Source organism: Chlamydotis macqueenii, chromosome 5 (assembly GCF_036417535.1).
Source record: "Chlamydotis macqueenii isolate bChlMac1 chromosome 5, bChlMac1.mat, whole genome shotgun sequence".
Lineage (NCBI taxonomy): Eukaryota > Metazoa > Chordata > Aves > Otidiformes > Otididae > Chlamydotis > Chlamydotis macqueenii.
In genome coordinates this window covers 44,000,434-44,019,169 of record NC_141560.1, presented here as the reverse complement: position 1 = coordinate 44,019,169, position 18,736 = coordinate 44,000,434, and the positions used below count along the sequence as shown (strand labels likewise).

The window sequence follows — 18,736 nt, the reverse complement described above, 5'->3', positions numbered from 1 at the left end:
AGTATTTCCAAAAGGCAATTAAAGGTCTAAGCCAGAGACATTAAAAATGCCTGAATTTAGCTATGAATTTACCTATTATTCTAAGTCTAAGACTTGAATAAACCTCTAAGCTTATGCCATGCAATTAGAAGTGTTGGTGTATAAGCACTTGGATTTATTTAAAGATCTAGTCTCAGCTTTTAGTGCTATGGTCCAGGTGAGGGACCACAGCACTAAAACCAGTGTTGTACAGTAATTGCAAGTGTTCCATTTGCTGACCCACAACTCAATTGTTTGTGGTTGCTTTGTCTTTACACACATGAATGTGAAGAGAGCATGCTTGCCAGGCTTATGAAATAACAGACAAAAACAGTCAATGATAAAATGACCCGAGATGTGCTATAATCAATACCGAAATTTCCCTTGCTAGCCCGGGTATTTTCAAACACTAACACTAGCCTTTCACATAAGGTAAAAAAATTCTAGAAGGGAGTTACGAAGGATAACATGGAGGCTTAGCTTCAATTCCTCTTCTGAGCTCTAGTCAGGCTGTAATTAGGGATGGAGTTAGGTGTGGACAGAACCTGCTCTGAGGACAGAAATGTTCAGTGGACAGAACCTCTGATTACAGTACAAACAACCTGAAATTCCACAGGACAAAGTCTGTTCAGGCTTGTTTGTCCTGGGAAAACACGACCACCTGATCATAATGGGCTGCTTGAAGGTTTCCAGAAATAAGTGACATACTGCAGCTTATGTGAACAAGTTCTCAAAAGGAATGTTTGCACATCAGAAATTATTGCCAAGAGCTGAAGGAGACAACACATTGAGAATGAAGAATTGCTTGGCTGGACTGTACCTCATAAATTTTGGCATGGCACTTCATCCTGGCTACCCAAACCCAAATGGATTAGTAAAAGAGAGCCTGTGTAGTAAAGAACCAGCTGGGGGGGGGGGGAGGGGGAGGGAACAACCCACACTCATCTAATGATCTTATATTAAACTAATAGCTCTGCCTGGAGACTTAGTTTTCCATAGAAGCAAATGAGGCTTTGTTAACCGCAAAGGCTCTAGTTGAAACTTGTCATCTATTCCATGCCAAAAGTTTTGTGTGTGAACAGAGATGCACACATGAACCAAATGCTGTGCCTGAATTCCAGAAGGCTAGCAAAGCCTGTTCTTTCTCCGTGGCTTCTGTAAAAACATCTAGATGCGTCTTTGCCTGATGGGCAGCACAGTGAAAACTTTATCTAGTCATATGTTATTTTTTTAATAAAGCCGTTCCTTGTGGAAAGCTTGTACATCTGTGGTTGGCAGATAATGAATTTGGTTCTGGCATCTTCCTGGAAAAGAATTTCTAAAGCATCATGTAAAGCTTGGATTTCCTGTTGATAACGAGCTTTCTAGGAAGAGGAAGTTAAAAGATTCTCTATGATGGATCACACCCATTTCCCCAAAGCAGCAGCTGAGCTTGCTCAGCCCATTAATGATGTTTCTGCCTGTTAGGCAAAATCTGGGTCGCAAAGCCCACATAACAGCTGTGCTCTCTGATGGCAGCTGAGAGTTGTGGCTAGCAGCTAACTCTTGGTGGCACTTCCACAGCCCTGCGTGGAGTCTGCGGCCATTGGTTCTTCAGTTTACTTTCCATCCCACTTCCCTATCCCATGCGTTCTTGTTGGGGCTGGTTTGCTTGGCACGAAGCCTGGAGGCAGGTGCGAGTATGTGGCAATCCTGCAGAGAGACCCCTCAGTGCTGTTACAAACTGTCCTGCGCTCCCTTTGCTCCTGCCCTGTTTGCAGATCCAGCCCCAGGCCACGGCTGTGCAGAGATCAACTCTGGTGTTTCAGGCAGGTTCTCCCTCACTGACGTGCAGGCTGTGCATGAACTGGGGCTGCCTCAGCTGCATTTCTAGAGCTGCAGCATTACGCTTCTGGGCAGCGGGCTGCAAAATTCCCCTCTGCTTGTGAAGAAAGCTGGTGCTAGAGTTCAAATGGGCTTCAACACTCCACTCAGACTGGTCGGTGATTGCTTCTAGGGGTAACTGCATAGAGACTGGCTGCAGACTGGTCGTGGGGCTGAACCCGAGCCAAAGCTAGTGCCACATACTCCATCTTGATCTATGGAAATGTGGTTGGAAAATACCCGCTACAGGCTGGCAGAAAAGGTTGTGCAAAACAAGCAAGAACAGTGAGGCTACGTGATATGAGGCAAAGTGTCTTCACAGGGACCTTGCATCAAAAAAAAAAAAAAAAAAAAGGAGAAACAAAAAAAGACTTACAACCAAGTTTTGCACTGCTGCCCAGGTCCAGCCTACAAGGAGCTGGAAAACTCAGGGGCTGCAAGGGAGTGAGACTGCTTACCAAGCTCCCTAAGTTCTTAGAAGATCAAAGAGGATGAATATGAGACGATGTTTCTGGAGAAGATTAACAAATCCTTACTGAAAGGGGAGGAGGGGGCAATGAGGTAGGCTCTGTAACTGGAAGAAATGGGCTGGTTTTCTGTTGGAACATCTTGACTAAGCAACGTGGCTCCAGTGAACTTTTCCAAACCAAATTTCAGGTCAAATCACCACAGCTGCTTTCAGCACATCCATTTTACTGGCTGTGTCCTCCTGTTTTTCATCATCCAGTAACTCTGCTTGCAGAGGTTCCTGGTTTGTCAGTCTCTCTGCTTAAGGCAATTACAGCTGCAGCCTGAGACTTCCTTTTTCTGCAAGCAGTGTAGTGGTGGTCAGCACCTCTTTCCCCCAGTGTGGGGGCCCATAATCTTCCCCTCTTCAGTCTCAGCACTCCCACTGGGTACAGCTATTTACAGATCCTGTGGCCCCTTCCTCCCCCAGTTTCCTTTCTATCCTACCAGTGCTCTCCCTCTTGACTTCACTACCTCTTTCCTTCCTGAATGTATTGTTCCTGCTTTCAGCAGGAGGCTGACACCAAAACAGTCACAGCCCCCAGCTGTGGCAATGGATGTTTGTCTCACCAGTGGCCCTGCATCCCCTCTTATATGAGCTGAAGCACTGCTACCTACTCCCTCTGCACCCAAATCCCTCATAATAACCTGTTTGACAGTGGTGCTTGCACTCCGATCATCATATGTTTTCAAAAGACCTTCACAGTAAACAAACAGCTTTCTCATCTTGCCTTGCTTACCTTGCCTTTCCTTAGCTCAGCCTGCCCTGCTTTCAAGGGTCACTGACTTCTGCTTTAGGGATGCTCCCTACGCGTGTTGTAGGGGCTGCAGGCAGCTGGTTCCTGCACTAGTGGGGTTCAGTTTAGAAAACTCTGGAGAGTGGGGTGATATGCAGGGAAGGGATTACATGTCTGCTGGAAAATGTGGAAGGGTCACGTGTGATAGGAGGACAGCCCTGCCAGCTCTGACTCCAAGCGAGTGCCTGTGCTGTGGACTGCCCTCGAAGCAAGGTGAGGTAGCTCGGGGCCAGCTCCCTGCCCAGTCTCTCCACTTTGCTTCCACACGGTGTGATAAACATGACTTGAAGCTATACCTCACTTGAGAGACTGTCCCCTGCTAAACAGCCTGCTCCTGGCAGGGACACCTGTAACATCTCCAAAGTGACCATTACAGCAAGGTCTAAAACTTGTCCTCAGATGTGGGAAACCCTAGGGCTCATCTGCCAGCTCACCCCTGCTTTGGGGTATCCCCAAAACTTCCCAAGTCTCGAGCACCTGCCAGGCCAGTCAGAGGTGATGTTACCAGACGTTTGAAAATAAACATTTGATTGTAATATTGGAAATGGAGTTACAAAAGAAAAGCCTGAACGTATACACATGCACAGACTCACTTAACGACTACTCAGAAGCAACCGGGAGCAGTATGCTCCTTCCCTGGCCCCACCCTCCAGTTACACTTTCCAGCAAACCTCAGTAGTTTTGCCTGACAGCCCAGCAACATCAGCTGGCACACCTGAAAGGGACAGTCCTCTCTTCCCCCTTTCAAGCCTTCCCAGCCCCTCCCTGACTTGCTTCAGCAATTGCACAAGCAGGAGGAGACCAACTCAGCAATGCAATGACAATCAGCATTTGAGTGGGGCTAGGGACGTGACTTGGCCCACGGCTGCCACTTCCCAAAGTGGGTGCAAAGAACAGCATGCACAGCAGGACCAGCCTTTCGGCTGCAACACAACCCCAAATTGGATCAAGCCAGCCATGACTGCGCTCCTCAGTATCTCTCGGGTTACCCATCTGTTGTGTTCCTTAATATGTATGTTCCTTCCACCTTTGCTGGCTTTTCTCCAAACCACAACATTTGTAAGACTGCAGGAAAATTGTGTAAGTTGTAAACCTGAACACAATATTCACTCTGCACGTAGTGTATTAGCTCCTTATCTTAGATCTTGCTGGAAGCATTGCACGGCGTCAGCGTGTGACGTGGCTGCCTGCCTCAGTGCTATACTTTTTCCTAGTGAGGCAGCTACTCATTACACTCCATCTGTCACACTGGGAGGCTGGTCACCCACGACCCTCAGCTGGCTGCTCCCCTTGCATCAACCCTAGCAAATACACGGCCCTGTGGGAAGCAAGCTGCCCTGACAGAAACCTAACTCACCCAAGGAAAAGTTTTCTATATGATCCATGAAACAACAGGCAATTGGAAGCACCTTCTTACACACTCCAGGAAGGGACATACATGCTGAGAACCTGTTCCTTGCTCTAATGCGAGGGAGAATGCTTTCTATCTGATTCTCCTTTCCTCCTCTCTTCCATCTGTGGTTATGCTTGCTCTTTCGACCACTGAAAACAGCCAGGCTGCCCTGAAATATTGAGCAGAGCTCTCTCCCACGGTTACTGCCTATCCCAGGGCAAATAATGTGGATTAGTTAGTGTTTGTAAACTGCTTCGTAAGAAAAGAAAAAAAAATATTAATAGACTTGTGGTAGAAATTACTCCTCTCCCCAAGGCATCATTGTAGATTCCTGGTACCCCACGACTCACACTGTGATCCATTGGAAACTGTATCTTCCAGCTATTTTTCAGGTAGTTTACTGAATTTGCCAGCCCCCTTCCCTAATCTTCTCTTTCAGGAAAAGCACAAAGCCAACAGGTCTGAGTAGGAGAGCAGGACTCAGCCACCTCATCCCTCTCCTGCACAGTCCTTTCAGTCGCTCAACCTCATGCCCTCAGACAACAAGATTTCTGTACTGAAAATGTGTCCCCAGTGGTATGGCAGACTCCAAAAACAATCCTGGTCACCATCCTTTGCTTTCCTTTGCTCTCTTGAGTGATGCTGGGGACTGTCTTTTACTGACAGAGGTGGGTAACTGCAAGTCAATCTCTGATTAGGAGGCTACATCGGGCTCAGGGTCTGGTGTCACAGCAGTCAGGAGGAGAGAGGCAGACCTCAGATGTGGTGTAGATGGACAGGGAAGCTGAGGGCCAAAGAACAGGCTGCCAGCTCAGAGCTCAGAAATTCAGCACCAAAGCACATGAGATGCAAAAGAAACAGATGCAGGAAATAGCAAGAACTGTGCAGTGACAGCACGCGCTCGCAGGGAACAGTCAGCAGCAGGAGGTCTTTCCTGTACTGACAAAGGCAACAAAAAGAAGCTGACTATTTCTCACACCAGCAGCATGCGCTTCCTGCTGCTTTTATGTAAAACTGATGGACAGGATCAGCAGCCTTGCCAGGACTTGGAGCAACTAGCATGGGCTGGAAGGCCTGCAAGGGACCCAGCTGAGGCAGAGAAGCTTGAGCAACCCTGCTGTAGCAAGCCTTCCTAAGATACAGCACAGTGGACAAAAACTGTGCACCCTCCGCGGAGGAGAGGAGCCTGCACTGTATCTCCCCACGTCTCTTAGCACAGACAGGCAGAGACAAAGTGTGATACTGACCTGTTGGCCTCTGAGGCTGCCTTGGCTCCACGGGCACATGCCATGTCTCTCTCACAAGCCCCAGCAAGAACAGATTCTGTCCCTCCTGACCCCTGCACAACATCTCCATTACACAGATCTGTAATGATCACATCTGCCAAACACAGATCTAGTGAGAACAAAGCCAGCAGAGGAGGGGAGCAGCACCGCACAACAGATGGTGACAAGGCAGGAACAAGCAACTCATGTTGAGACTGTTCGAGCCAACATGAACACCACCACCTGCGAGGCACGCTCATTGCCTGAACTTGCTCCTCTACAGGACAAGATGCAGCTTACACACCCTCCACCCTGCCACCATACATTACCTTTCCCATTCCTCTGTCTAGCTTCAGCTGTCAGGGCCCTGAACGCACTAACAGGCCTTAATTGTCCTGAGCAGCCTCACCTGGGGCTCTATCCACAGCCCCTGCCCATGGGTGTGAGGGTGGGTGTATTTTCATTTAAGCTCAGCCCAGAGCTACCAGTCCATATCCAAGCAAAGCTGGATGAGTAGTGTTCTCTAGCTGTGCCTTGTTGATCCTGATCTGAAGGCTGGCTTACCAGCCTGACCTCAGAGTTGCTTTGCTTTGCTTTGCCTTGTCACTGCAGACATGCAATCACTGGGCCTGGTCCTGACCTGTGGATTGACTTCCTAGCTTGACTGCTGACTGCCTCATCACCCTGAGCTTACCTGGTTATGTCAATTCTTGGTCAAAGATGGCCACCACCCTGGGCCTGCCTGGCTCTCCTTGCTCAGGTATTGTGGGGATGGACCACGGCTGATGAGGGCCCAGGCCTGCTGGCCTTGGGACACCCCCCTGCTCCCCCTGACAAAGCTCCCCTTCTCCTAGGGTGTAGCCAGCCCTTGCTGCAGCCTGACATCAGCTCTCCTGGTACGACTGCCAGGACAGCTGCACCATGAATGGGATGAGGGAAGTCAACTGTTTTAAAAATAGCTGTGAGGAAGAAGGTATCGGTTACTTTTACCTGAATTGATTCCCCAATACTGTTTGTGCAATCTCAGAAATGAACATACAGGTACAATTAAGGTAGCAGCATAAGAGCAAGAGATACCAGGGGCTACTTAAGACAAGACTACTGCCAAGAATGAGCCCCGGCAGGGTGGATAAGGCTTCACTACCCAGTTCAGAAGCTCATCCTGGAGCTTGAATCAGATGCGTCAGCCGGAAGCCTCTCATCTTACTGTAAGGCAATGTGCCTCTCATATCAGGTCTCACTCTGACCATGTAGTTAGAGCTTTGCTGATTCCCAGAACCCAAGACTTCATACGCCTGCTAAACCTGCAGTGGTTTTTCTCCAGGGTTTTTTTTTGCCCAACGTCTCAGTTGGTTTTGATTGCATGTGTATGTCCCAAAACTTTATGGATCTTGCTAAGATCATGGGTCCTACGTTCCCATTGCAATGAATTCTACAGTCCACCTGTAGCTTTTAAATTTAAACTGAAAGTTGTCTTGTCCAGACATTAGTACATTTAACTGTTTATTTTAGTGACAAACTGGTGCTACAGAGCAATCTCCCTTCGGGGGTAAGGACACCCTTTGGGGATAAGGACATCTCGATCTATTCCATCTCGGTAGTACCATGCTACTGATTAGCTTTTGTTGTTGTTGCCCTTCTGAACCACTCATTGCTCTGCAGTCACTGCTTTTTTTTTTTGGGCTAAAGCATGAAACAGGCTATATGCCGTTGACACTTAGTTCAAAGCACAACCATATCTTTTCCTGTTTTTCTTGCATTATAACTGAATGACTTTCTAGTCCATTCCCTCCTGCTTCCAGGCAGGTGATATAGCACTTTAAGGCCCTGACACCATGTTTAGTCTGAAGTAACAACTTCCCTACCTTGATCACTGCACAGGGTTAGGCAGTGCTGCTTGCTGCTCTTGAGAAGTCTCCAGCTGACTAAATAATTTCTAAATCTGTTCACTTGTGCTAGTGTACCAGGCCCGCTGTCCTTAGGTCCAGCTGCTGCAGCAGCCTGTAAGCCCTCATCTGAGCTTTTTCTCAGGCAGCAGCTGACTCGAGGTGGGCATTGCCCCTTCGCTGCTCTACAAAGGCTCTCTCTGCCCAGGCCCACGGAGGCCCCTCAAGAGGCAGGGCCCAGCCTCCCCTGCTGCCTGCGCCGTGAAGGGGCTGAGGGAGCACCGCCAGCAGCCAGAGCTGACGGGGGTCTCGAGCGTGGAGACGTCCCCGTTCCTGTGTAGACTCAGGGGGCGGTTTGCAGGGGACGATGCCGCGAAACCAGAGAAGCGGCGGGGCCGGTAGGCCGGAGCTGTGGAGGGAGTGATGGTGGGGTTGCCGCAGGGCGCCGAGGTGGGGCCCTGACCCGAAACGCCCACCCCTGGGCGCGGGGGCCGCCCCTGGGCCCGGGGAAGGCGGGGACTCGCGGCCCCCAGCTCGGCGAGCAGCCCGGCAGGGTGCGGCGGTTAACGGCCGAGCGGTCCCGCGCCCCCGCCGTCATGGCGACGGGGCCGGCAGTGGCTGAGCCCAGCGGGGACCCGTACCGCGGCCCGGCCCATGCGCAGATTGGGCCCGGCCGGCACCCGTCGCCGCAGTGGTGTCTGGGAAGGAGAGATCATGGCGGCAGAGCCCAGCAAGACCGAGATTCAGACTCTCTTCAAGCGGCTCCGGGCAGCTCCAGCGAACAAGGTAGCGGGGCGGCGGCGGGCGGCCTCACACCCTTTCGAGCGGGGCTGCTTCCCTGCGGCCGCTGCCTGGGCTTGGGCCGGGCCCCGCTGGGCTCCAGGCCGCGCTGCGGCGGCGGGGCGGCCGGGTAGGGGACTCCGGGGGCGCGGGGAGGGCCCGGGGAGAGCGGCCAGGCCACGGGGGACGGGACCTCCGGGTTGCGGCAGGGGCTGGAGGAGCCGCAGAGCCGCCGCCTCAGCCCGGCCATGCCTCTGCCTTCGCTTTAGTCGTGCTTCGACTGCGGCGCCAAGAACCCGAGCTGGGCCAGCGTCACTTACGGGGTCTTCCTGTGCATCGACTGCTCCGGCGTCCACCGGTCCCTGGGCGTGCACCTCAGCTTCATCAGGTGCGTGCGGCCCGGGAGCGTGTGCGGTGGGGAGCGGGGGGCTCCGGCCCGTGGGTGGCCACCGGGCAGGCCTGGAGCAGCTGTGCCCCCTCGGTGTGGGAACACGCAGGCACTTGGCGAGAAGCGTTATCGCGGAGCGATTGCCTCGGGTTTTGTGCGGTTGGCTCGCTGGAGGTTGTAGGTCACTCAGCCCTTCTAAGATGGAGTTGCCAGAGCATCTCAGTGGAACATCAACATGTTACTTTTGCCAACCTTGCAGAAATGCTGTCTGGACTCTCAGTTGTAGAAGCTGAGAGTGTGGTGCCTGAATCTTGCCAGTAAAGCAGCAATATGGAAGGCTTTCTTGTAATGCTAAGCAAGGCAAAAAGAGGAATGTGATTTAGTCTTTTCTGTATCAGCCTAGTGGGAAAGATGATGTTGGTTTTTCAGCCCACTGTTCGTACTTTCAGTACTTGTAAAAGGTAGCATTTTAAGTAACAGTGACCTTTATTTATTCAGAGATAAGTTGAGTAATTGGTATGAGACATGCTCTGTCACCTAGCTTTACTTGGCTGTTTTCTCAGTTGCTTCGTCATGTGTTCTGGCCGGATCGGTGGGACGGGCTAAATACGAGTGTCTCATGTTGCAGTGAGATCACGTATAGAACGAAGGTTGTTGGCTGTGCCTTCCTAGCTCGAGCTCTGTTCTCTTAAGCAATACAAGTGAGAGATCCTCTAAGTTTGGACACTGTTATTTGCTGTGAAGCTGAAACTAGCTTTTTTCCCTCACTTTAAGAGTTCAAAATTTTTTTAGGGAAGGAAAGGAAAGGAAAGTTACCAAGATGTTCTTTCCCCTTTTACCTCCGACATTCTGGGATAGTACTGGGATATCTGACCGTTCTAGCTCAGAGATTGCTTTTGGAATTTGGCACGCCTGCACATGATTAATAGAAAAAAATTTGTTCTTGCACAGGTCCACAGAGTTGGATTCTAACTGGAACTGGTTTCAGCTGAGGTGTATGCAAGTGGGCAGCAATGCCAACGCGGTGAGGAGCCTCTGTAGGCATTTTGCTTGCTTTCCCTCTTGCTCTGTTTCTTGTCCCTTTTTTCTGTGTGGCTTTCTGGGTACCAACCTCTCCATCTTTTTTGAAAATGTGTGAAAAAGGGCAGGTGTTTGTCAGGTGTGCTTGGAAGTCAGACTATGACTTTTGAATGCATTGGTTTCTGATGTGCAGATCTGGCATTTCCTTACATCTCATTTAAATGAGAGAGAGAGTTCCCTTAAAGGAAAGGAATTAGTAATACTGATCAGTTTGAAAGCTCATGCTCAGCACTGTGACTCAGAAGCATCCTTCTGTGGGGGACAGGGATGGTTTTCTTAGCCCTCTGGAGTCTGGAGTGAGACTTCCTGGAGAAAGCTGATCAGTGAATGGTTGGTTCACGCTGTGTGCTCAGTATTATATCCTCTGTCTCTGGGAAGTTTCTCATTTCTGTTGAGTTTGAGTTATGTCTAAAGCTTGCTTGAGGGTCATCTAGCAGTCAGGAGACTGAATAGTCTTCTCTTTCCAGACTGCTTTCTTCCGCCAGCATGGCTGCACTACCACAGATGCCAATGCCAAGTATAACAGCCGAGCTGCCCAGATGTACAGGGAGAAGATCCGGCAGCTTGCAAGCGCTGCCATGGCCAAGTATGGCACTGATGTAAGTCTGAGCTGCTCTGTACTGTTAGACGTATAGCGCTGGATGCTGAGTCTTGTAGAATATCTCATTTTTTTCCCCCTCTCTTCAGCTGCTTATAGATGGACTGAGTGGAGCCCCTGGGCACTCCCCTGACAAGAGTGATGCTGATTTCTTCATGGAGCACACACAGGTGAGAAGAACTATCTAAACCAGACAGCCTTAACAGCTCTCGAGTAGCCAGCTGTTCAGCCAGGAGCAGTCCCACGTAGTTTGGAAGGACTCTAAGTTGTATACGCATTCAGTACTGACATGGAAGACATAGTCACAGGTCTAAACAGTTCCTCGTGAGGCCTGTAATATCTATGTCCTTTGTTTTTGAGACCATCTTTATCTTCAAGGAATACTCAGAGCTACCAGCTTCTCCCTGGCAAACGCTTTGTGTACTGCATTAATGCATAGTCTCTTTGTACCGTTAAAGCAAGGACCGGTTATTACTTTGAACTTCTGGTTTAGTCAGCTTTTCACTGCCTAGACTCTGGTAAAGTGGATTTTGGCAACTGTTTGCACAATGCTAGGCAGGCTTTCTCAAGTGAATAGAGTAATGTGAGCATTGGCTGTTTGGAAATAAAGACAGTGGAAGCAAAGAGGTTTTGGGTTTTTTTTTTGTTTTTTTTTTTTTTTCCCCAGGGAAACTCATTCACACTCTTTCTCCCAGATTTGAGCTCCTCTCCTTAACCTGGGAAGTCCTCACAGTAGCCAACTCTTGACACTACTGTCGAGTGATCATGTTGTTCCTCCTGGTCTTCCATTCAGCTTAGCTTCTGGTTTCTTTCTTTAATTTTAGTTCCTGCTGAGGGAATGTGGACTTGTCCATATGTTGCCTTATCTTCAACTAAGGCATAGTCTGGAGTTTGGAAACCATTTCCCTTGGCATAAAACTGAATACAGATCACTAAGCCTGAAGTAAGTTCAGGATTGTTGAGTTCATTCATCTTCTGCAAATCACTGGAATGAGATCTCCTTGCAGTCTTCCAGTACCTGGGATGTAGCAGATGCCAGCCAGAATCCTACGCAGTCTTCCCCGGAGGTGGAAAAAGCAGCAAAGTCATCAGAAGACAGTGAAGTGCTGAGTGAGTTCCCTGCTGAATAATTTTCCCAAGAACCTGCCTTTGTTTCCAGGAGCATACACTTCTGTACCGCAGTTGGAAGGGCTGAGCTTTTCCTTTGTTTGGTTCAGGCCTGAAGGAGTGGAAGTTCTGTGCACTGTGTGGTGTTTAGTTAAATTAGTGGACACTTCTAAAAACACTGCTCTGTTTAGGATCAGTTCTCTGCCTTTCCTGAAATGCACACAAAACTGTGTTGGGGCTTAGCCGCCCCATTTCTCTACTTCCAGACATAATTATTTGTTTAAAGACTCTTTTCTATCCCTTGAATTTGGGTCTGGAAATGATCTATGAATATAAAGTAAAAAAACCTGTTTCTAGGGTGAATGACAAGGAAAGCAACAATCTAGGGGCACTGCTGTAATTTGCAACAGCTTTGTGTATTCCCCTGCAGAGTGTTTGTGGTTTTTTTTAATGTGTTAAGGACACTGCAGAGGGAATAGAATCATCATAGAATCATAGAATCACATGGTTGGATGGGACCTATAAGATCATCTAGTCCAACCGTCTTCCCACTACCATTGCTGCCACAGCTACTAAACCATATCCTGTAGCTTCTCATCAAGCCGCCTCTTGAACACTGCCAGGGACGGAGACTCCACCACCTCCCTGGGCAGGCCGTTCCAGTGCCTTACCACTCTTTGAGAGAAAAAGTTTTTCCTCAAGTCCAATCTAAACCTCCTCTGGTACAACTTGTGGCCATTTCCTCGGGTCCTGCTTGTTGCCTGTGGAGATAATAATTTGCTCTGTGAAGATGTAAAGTCATTGTGCTTGGGAAACTGCATGTTTCAAACTGCAATTTATCTTGTTTAGGGTAGGGGCAGAGGATGTAAAAGAGATGCAGTGGAACTGTGAACACACTGAAAAGAAAGGGGTTAAGAATCTCTCAGCTGAATGTCCTCTTCTGGTTTTGTGCCCACAGATTCCAGCCAGGGCCCCTCTATTGACTTGTTGAGCACATCTCCTAAAGCTCCTCTAGGTAAGTAAAACTTTTCTCTATCTCTTAGATCACTCTTACTCTGTTCAGTAGTGAGCTCAGTGGAGCTGGAACTGATGAGCCAATTTCCAGAATGTCTAAAGGAGCTTACCTTCCTGTGGAGCCAGTACTGAGAATCTCCCTGAACCCACAAACCAAGCCACAGTTTACTGGAGGTTTTCTCCTGCTTTGGATGATCGAGTTCAAAGCTGTCACCTTTCCAAAAGCTTGTTTTCATTTTTTTGAGCTTTGGACATAACTTGGCATTTGCCTACCTTGCACTTGGCTGGTCGAGGCCATGTGGCTGTGGTGGTTGTTTTTTGGTGTTAGGTTTTTTCCCTTCCTCCCCCTCCCTCGCCCCCCACCCCCAACCTTTGGAGGTAAATTAATTTTTAGCTCCCAGAGTAATAGGGATTTGTATCTGATTCTCCCCTGCCGTCACTGTCCTGGCGGCCCACAGAGCATCTAGCTGGAACTTCTTTCCTTACTGTGAGTGTTCCTAGCCCACAGTGTCTTCATCTTGGGTGGAAAGCCTGTGTCCTCAAGCGTCTATTCATTCCCCGTGTTTTATATCTCTTCCTCAGACATGTCCATGTATCTGTCAACACAAGTGCCTGCTCCTGCCAGAGGTAACTGGCTAACAGCTGGCCTGCGCTGGCTGCTTGTGACAGCTCTGCTTGCCCCTTCTGTGATTCTGCCTTCAACTCTAGCTTCCTGTGCTTGGAAGGAGAGAATGAGCCAAAGCTTACATGTACCATACTGGGATCTAAACCAGCCATTGCTTCTCTGGAAAGGGATCTCCTTGTCATTTCTGTTAAATGTTTCCTGACAGTAATTTAAAAAAAAAGCCAACCAAACAACCCAGAATCAAATGCTAGGAACAGCAAGCTGAAAACAATTTTGGATAGTGTGAATGTTTGAATGCCCCTATTTCAAAAACATATGGTAAGACTAGAAAAGATACAGGAAAGGCTGTCAAGAATGATAGAAAGTATGGGTTGACAAAAGTTATGTGGGTGTAAAAAGTAAGGAGACAATTCTGTGGAAGAAAAGCCCAACAAGGATGATAAAAAATTTTGGAGCTACATGTTTGGAGGCTGGGAAAATGAGCAGTCCCTCTCTGCTCTGTTCTTACGCTTTTCCCCAGGCATCTGCTGCTTGGCTGGACCTTGGCTGGTTTTGCAAGTGTGGCATGCTTCATGCCCTCAGAGTGACAGGTTCCTGGTGCAAGGTGTTGGGGAACCTGTTGCTTTTACAGCTTGCTGCACTCTAGGTCCATTTTGTCATTGATCTGTTCATGTAAACATGACTTTAGAGTTCTTGCTTCTTTGTCCCTAAGGCATTGGTGAGGCACTGACCTTCATATGGCTCTGAAGCTGCATTTTCTTGGATTTATGTATGGAATAAATCTAGTCTTTCTCTAGCTACCCTGATCCCTACTGGATAGGGTTACCAGCTGCATGACACTTGCAGTTATTCAAAGGTCTTTATTCACTTACAAGTGTCTCCAGCGATAGACATGCTTCTCTAGGCCACCAGCCTGCAATTGTGGAGCTTCTAAGTGCATCTTTCTTAGCTGGGTGAAGTCACACAGGCTTCTGATGTGAAACTGCATGGTGTGCCCTGGACTCTATAGCAGCTGGTCTGGGGTGGATGTTTGTGTGGGTTGCTGACTAATTTTGGCTTCTCAAATTAATTAACTTCTGCTTAATTGCTGCTTCCCTTCTCTTGTAGAACTTAAATCCTCCCTCATTGGAAAGAAGAAGCCAGGAGCTGCCAAGAAAGGGGTATGTCTGAGCTCTTGTTTTATGGAGAGAAGGTAGAGCATGTCTCATTACTGCTGTCCTTTTCCTGGCCCTTGCTTTCCGCCCTTAACCAAGCTGCGTACTGAAAGATCCAGTTCTGGGGAAGAGAGAGCTTTATTATATCGCTGCTTATTTTGAAAGACAGATTGTATATTAATGCACAAAAGCAATTAGGCTTTGGATCATTACTCGTTATGGTCTGAAGTGTATGTGGCTGATCTCTTAGCACTGGCCACTGGTGGGTTAGCTCTTGAGTGTTCTGTGTACTCTGTTGCAAGCTCTATTTGGTCTGTAGGTTGTGACTACACAGGGAGACTGAAGGCTTAATCAGTGCAGCAGGAAGTAGAATTCTGGCCTTCTTCTAAGATGAACAATATAAGGTGAAGAAATTACAATTTTTTTGGTTTTTGTTTTTCAAGTTGGGTGCGAAAAAAGGTCTTGGAGCCCAGAAAGTGAGCAGCCAGAGCTTCAGTGAGATTGAGCGGCAAGCTCAGGTGGCAGAGCAGCTGAGGGAGCAGCAAGCAGTGGAGTCCAGGAAACAAGCTGAGGAGTCCATGTAAGTGCCCTGTTTGGGCTGAATACCTTGCATCATACATAAGGCAGAAGTAGCGAGGTAAATGCTGTTCACCCTGGGACCCCCTAATGTGAGTACAGAACATCTTGCCCAATAGGATGAGCAGTAGCTATAAGCCAGTATGGCCCTTAAGCAGGGCAGAAGTTAAACTCCTGTATTTTATTCAAGTGAGCATTCCTGGAAGAGTTTAAGGTGCAGATATGGGAGTATTTTGTGTTTCTGTTGACCTTTGGACAGAACTGAGAAAAGCCAAAGGCTGAACTGGATGGGGCATTCGTGTACTTCTGTCTGAGGGATGGGGAGGCAGTACGTCCAGTATGGAAATCATGATTAGCCAAAGAGAACTGAATCCCAGTGGAGGCGAGATGGGAGTACAAACAGTAGGTTCTACGCAAGGATTTTTGGCAGACCTGTTGTGGAAATGGGTGTTTTGATGGGTTGTCAGGGTTACTCCCCGCTTTGTACTTCCACAGCATGGTCTGCTGGGGAGGGTAATGAGCTGGTACCCACCACAGTTCTTTTCTTTAGAGTCACCTCAATGCGACTGGCTTATCAGGAACTGCAGCTTGATCGGAAGAAGGAAGAGAAGAAACTTCAGAACCTTGAAGGGAAGAAGCGTGAACAAGCCGAGAGGCTGGGCATGGGCTTGGTGTCCAGAAGGTACTTGGCTGTGGATAGCATAGGATAGACAGGTGCCTTGGAAGCACCGTGCTCTGGGAAGGTGTCCCAAAGGCAGTAGCTTGCTGCTTTTGTAATGGATAAGGAGCTGATTTAAAGCGCTGGTATGCTGGACTATATCTAAAAATGCTTCAAGTCCCAGAAGGAATGGGCACTCTGTTCAGAGGTTCTAGTTCTCACCTGAGCTTTTCCGAAGATGTGTGTGGCCTGAGAGTGTCTAGCCCTAGAGCCCTGCTGCTTGACAGATGTCCTCCTGCAGAATACTTCCCTTAAGGAGGTAGCTCAAGGCTTCTGAGGGAGTCAGAATAAGCTAGATAAGAGGTGAAGGGGTCTGGCACCCCAGCACTCTCCCTCAAGACTTGTGGCATCTGCCCTGCCTGTGAAGGCCAGCTTCAGTTTTGAGGCAGACTGGTTGTGGGGGCTGGGTGCTGTCAGACCCCTTGTCCCTGACTGCCTGTTTGTTGTGCTAGTTCTGTTTCACACTCAGTGATGTCTGAGATGCAAGTAATTGAGCAGGAGACACCACTGGCTGCAAAATCTTCCCGCTCCCAACTGGACTTGTTTGAAGATGCTGGAGGCTTCACATCTGGACCCCCCAAGTAAGACTCAGCTTCAGTGTGGTCTTTGACTTATTCCTGAATTTAACATCTGGCCTAAAGTACCTATTTTTGGTACCTAGGTACAAATATAGTCCCTTCTCATTCGAAGATGCATTTGGCTCACGATGGGAAACGGACTCTTCATGGGGTATGGACAAAGAGGAGGAACCTGAGGTGACCATTTCCAGTATTCGGCCCATTTCAGAGAGGTAAAGTGCCTGCCACTGCTACTGTACCTTCCTTGTGTGGGAGACAAAGGGGATAGGCCTAGGAGCTGTGGGGAGGGATGTTGCTGTGTTATGACAAGAGCCATGTGCTGCAGAAGATAGCTTGCACGTACAAGTCCAAGAAAAAGGGCCTTCAGTGAAAGAGGTCTCAGGCCCTTCCTTGCCTGTTCTGTCCCTAAGTTTGATACAGCCTTTATGGTCATCAGGCGCTGGCTGTCCTGAGGTGGGGAGAGGAGAACCCTGATGGTAGCTAGCACTTGAGGATTTGTTGCTTTCCTTTGATCAGATGGGATCTGAGAGAGAAGTCTGTTTCCTTCCTGTGTTGGTGAGCTTAAGCTGAGATGTCTCCTCTCCTTTCCTCAGACCCACCAGTAAGCGGGAGACAGAGAACAGGACATCAGTTGTGGAATCCAATGAAGCTCGTCAGAAGTTTGCAGGGGCTAAAGCCATCTCTTCAGATATGTTCTTTGGGCGGGAAGCAGATGCTGAGGTAGATGCATTCTGCAGTGCTTAAGCTGGTGCAGCTCTGGCTTCATCTCCTCCTGTTTGCTCAGGTCCTGCTTTGTCTCTTCCTTTATAACCTTTCTGTTTGGTTTTGTTTTCTGCTGCAGTATGAAGCCAGATCCCGACTGCAGCAGCTCTCAGGCAGCAGTGCCATCAGCTCTGCAGACCTGTTTGGAGAGACTGAGAATGCACATTCAGGTTTGTTAACACTCAACAGGTTGCGGAAGGGGGCAGCTTTGGAGGGCCTAGACTGGAGGGGGTCAGGGTGCTCTCTGGAGCGGGGGGACTCTGGGCTAACTGCTGCTGGTTCTCATAGGTGGTGTGTCAATTGGAAATGTCCTGCCTGCAGCTGACATTGCACAGTTCAAGCAAGGAGTGAAATCAGTTGCTGGCAAGATGGCTGTCCTAGCCAACGGGGTGATGAACTCCCTCCAGGTGAGGTTACACTATGGCACCTTCAGACAGGATATCGTCAGGGACTCAGGGACTTTCACCATATCCTGGCTTCTGCTGGAATTATCGTCTCCTCAAATTTTGTGGAAAGTCCCAGGTAGAGACTTGTCTTTTGTAGCTGATGACTACGCTACAATAGCTGAGCAATTCCAGGTGGCCAGTGAACTCTACTTGGCCAACCTTAGTCTCCTGCTGAACAGGACATCTTGTTATGTCAGATAGGATTTGTGGGAAAAAGCCTAAGTAAACTTAAACTTTAAGGCCATTTTACTTCCTACCTTTGCATGGTGTACTGACTAGGTAACCTCACACTGCATTCCAATCCCTGACACCCCAAGACCTTGTTATCTGTCTCTGGAGTTTGCATGAAGTGTTGTAGCGTGACGTCTTGGTGTGTTTCCTCCTCAGGATCGTTACGGCTCATATTGATGACGCAGGGACTGCAGCTCGCAGGGAAGCCAGCAAGAGGCACTGATGCCACCTTTGCCTGGAGTAAACTCTGCAGGATTGTCTTAGTTGGTCTGTGGTGGGTGGGAAGGGGAGGAGGTAAGCAGAGGGGGTCAGGACATGGCTCTGCCCAGGCTGCTTTCCAAATATCTCTGGATTCCACTCTATTAAAATTCAGTGTGCCCTCATACCCACTGCTATTTACTAGCCAGTGGAGACAAACCTTCTCGCAGGGTTAACCTCACTGCTGTAAAAGACGTGACAGGAACTTCCGGGCTGCCCTCATCAGTGCTCCTGTCCTTCTTGGCCCATGCATCAGCTCACGCGTGACAGAGGATCGGGAATGCTGTTTTTCTGAACATCATGTTACCTGGTTCCCATGGACATGACTGGTTGGTTTTGTTCTGCTCAGTGCTCCCAATCCATGGTGCTGTGGAGTCCTGTATTTGCAGGGTCTGACTTTTACCATGGGATAATCCTTTTTACTGTCTTGTAAACCAGCATATATTGATGCAGGAGAAAAAAAATCAAACAAAGATTATTTTTTTAGCTTCCAATTACAACATCAGCGAAAAAGGCCCAGGTAAAGAAGTACTGTAAAAATATTGACTGCATCCATGGTTATTTTCTTGCCTGGCTTTGGGCCGAGGTCAAAGTCCTGAACCTCAGGCTTCACCATGACGTGAACTTCTGCTATGCAGCAGTGAGGGATGCCTGTCGGGTTAGTCCTGTTCACCTTGGCTCTCTGCTCCTGA

General features: G+C 48.8%; 1 protein-coding gene and 1 long non-coding RNA gene across 3 annotated transcripts in view; one reads left to right on the top strand and one right to left on the bottom strand.

Moving 5' to 3' along the window:
• The window catches only part of LOC147600562 (uncharacterized), a 27,800-nt gene extending 18,831 nt beyond the window's left edge, over positions 1-8,969 (bottom strand). The window contains exon 1 of the long non-coding RNA XR_015258683.1: positions 8,830-8,969. This is a non-coding gene — a long non-coding RNA (uncharacterized LOC147600562). The remainder of the gene's footprint in view (positions 1-8,829) is intronic.
• ARFGAP2 (ARF GTPase activating protein 2) lies at positions 8,358-18,736 on the top strand. Of its 2 annotated transcripts, XM_086748912.1 has the most exons (17): positions 8,358-8,515; positions 8,779-8,897; positions 9,849-9,921; positions 10,445-10,576; positions 10,665-10,745; positions 11,583-11,685; positions 12,641-12,697; positions 13,279-13,323; positions 14,429-14,481; positions 14,919-15,055; positions 15,602-15,733; positions 16,222-16,350; positions 16,431-16,559; positions 16,941-17,067; positions 17,189-17,279; positions 17,398-17,516; positions 17,943-18,736. In XM_086748912.1, the coding sequence occupies exons 1-17, from the start codon at positions 8,384-8,386 to the stop codon at positions 17,961-17,963; spliced, it is 1,680 nt and encodes a 559-aa protein (XP_086605038.1). In that variant the 5' UTR covers positions 8,358-8,383; the 3' UTR covers positions 17,964-18,736. The 2 variants fall into 2 exon arrangements, with proteins under 2 accessions (XP_086605038.1, XP_086605040.1); XM_086748914.1 differs by lacking the exon at positions 13,279-13,323.

Coding starts and splice junctions, on each gene's coding strand:
- ARFGAP2 (XM_086748912.1), top strand. CDS start 8,384: ATGCGCAGATTGGGCCCGGCCGGCACCCGTCGCCGCAGTGGTGTCTGG. Junction 13,324..14,428: donor AGTGCCTGCTCCTGCCAGAG/GTAACTGGCTAA, acceptor CTTCTCTTGTAG/AACTTAAATCCTCCCTCATT. Junction 15,734..16,221: donor ATGGGCTTGGTGTCCAGAAG/GTACTTGGCTGT, acceptor TTGTTGTGCTAG/TTCTGTTTCACACTCAGTGA.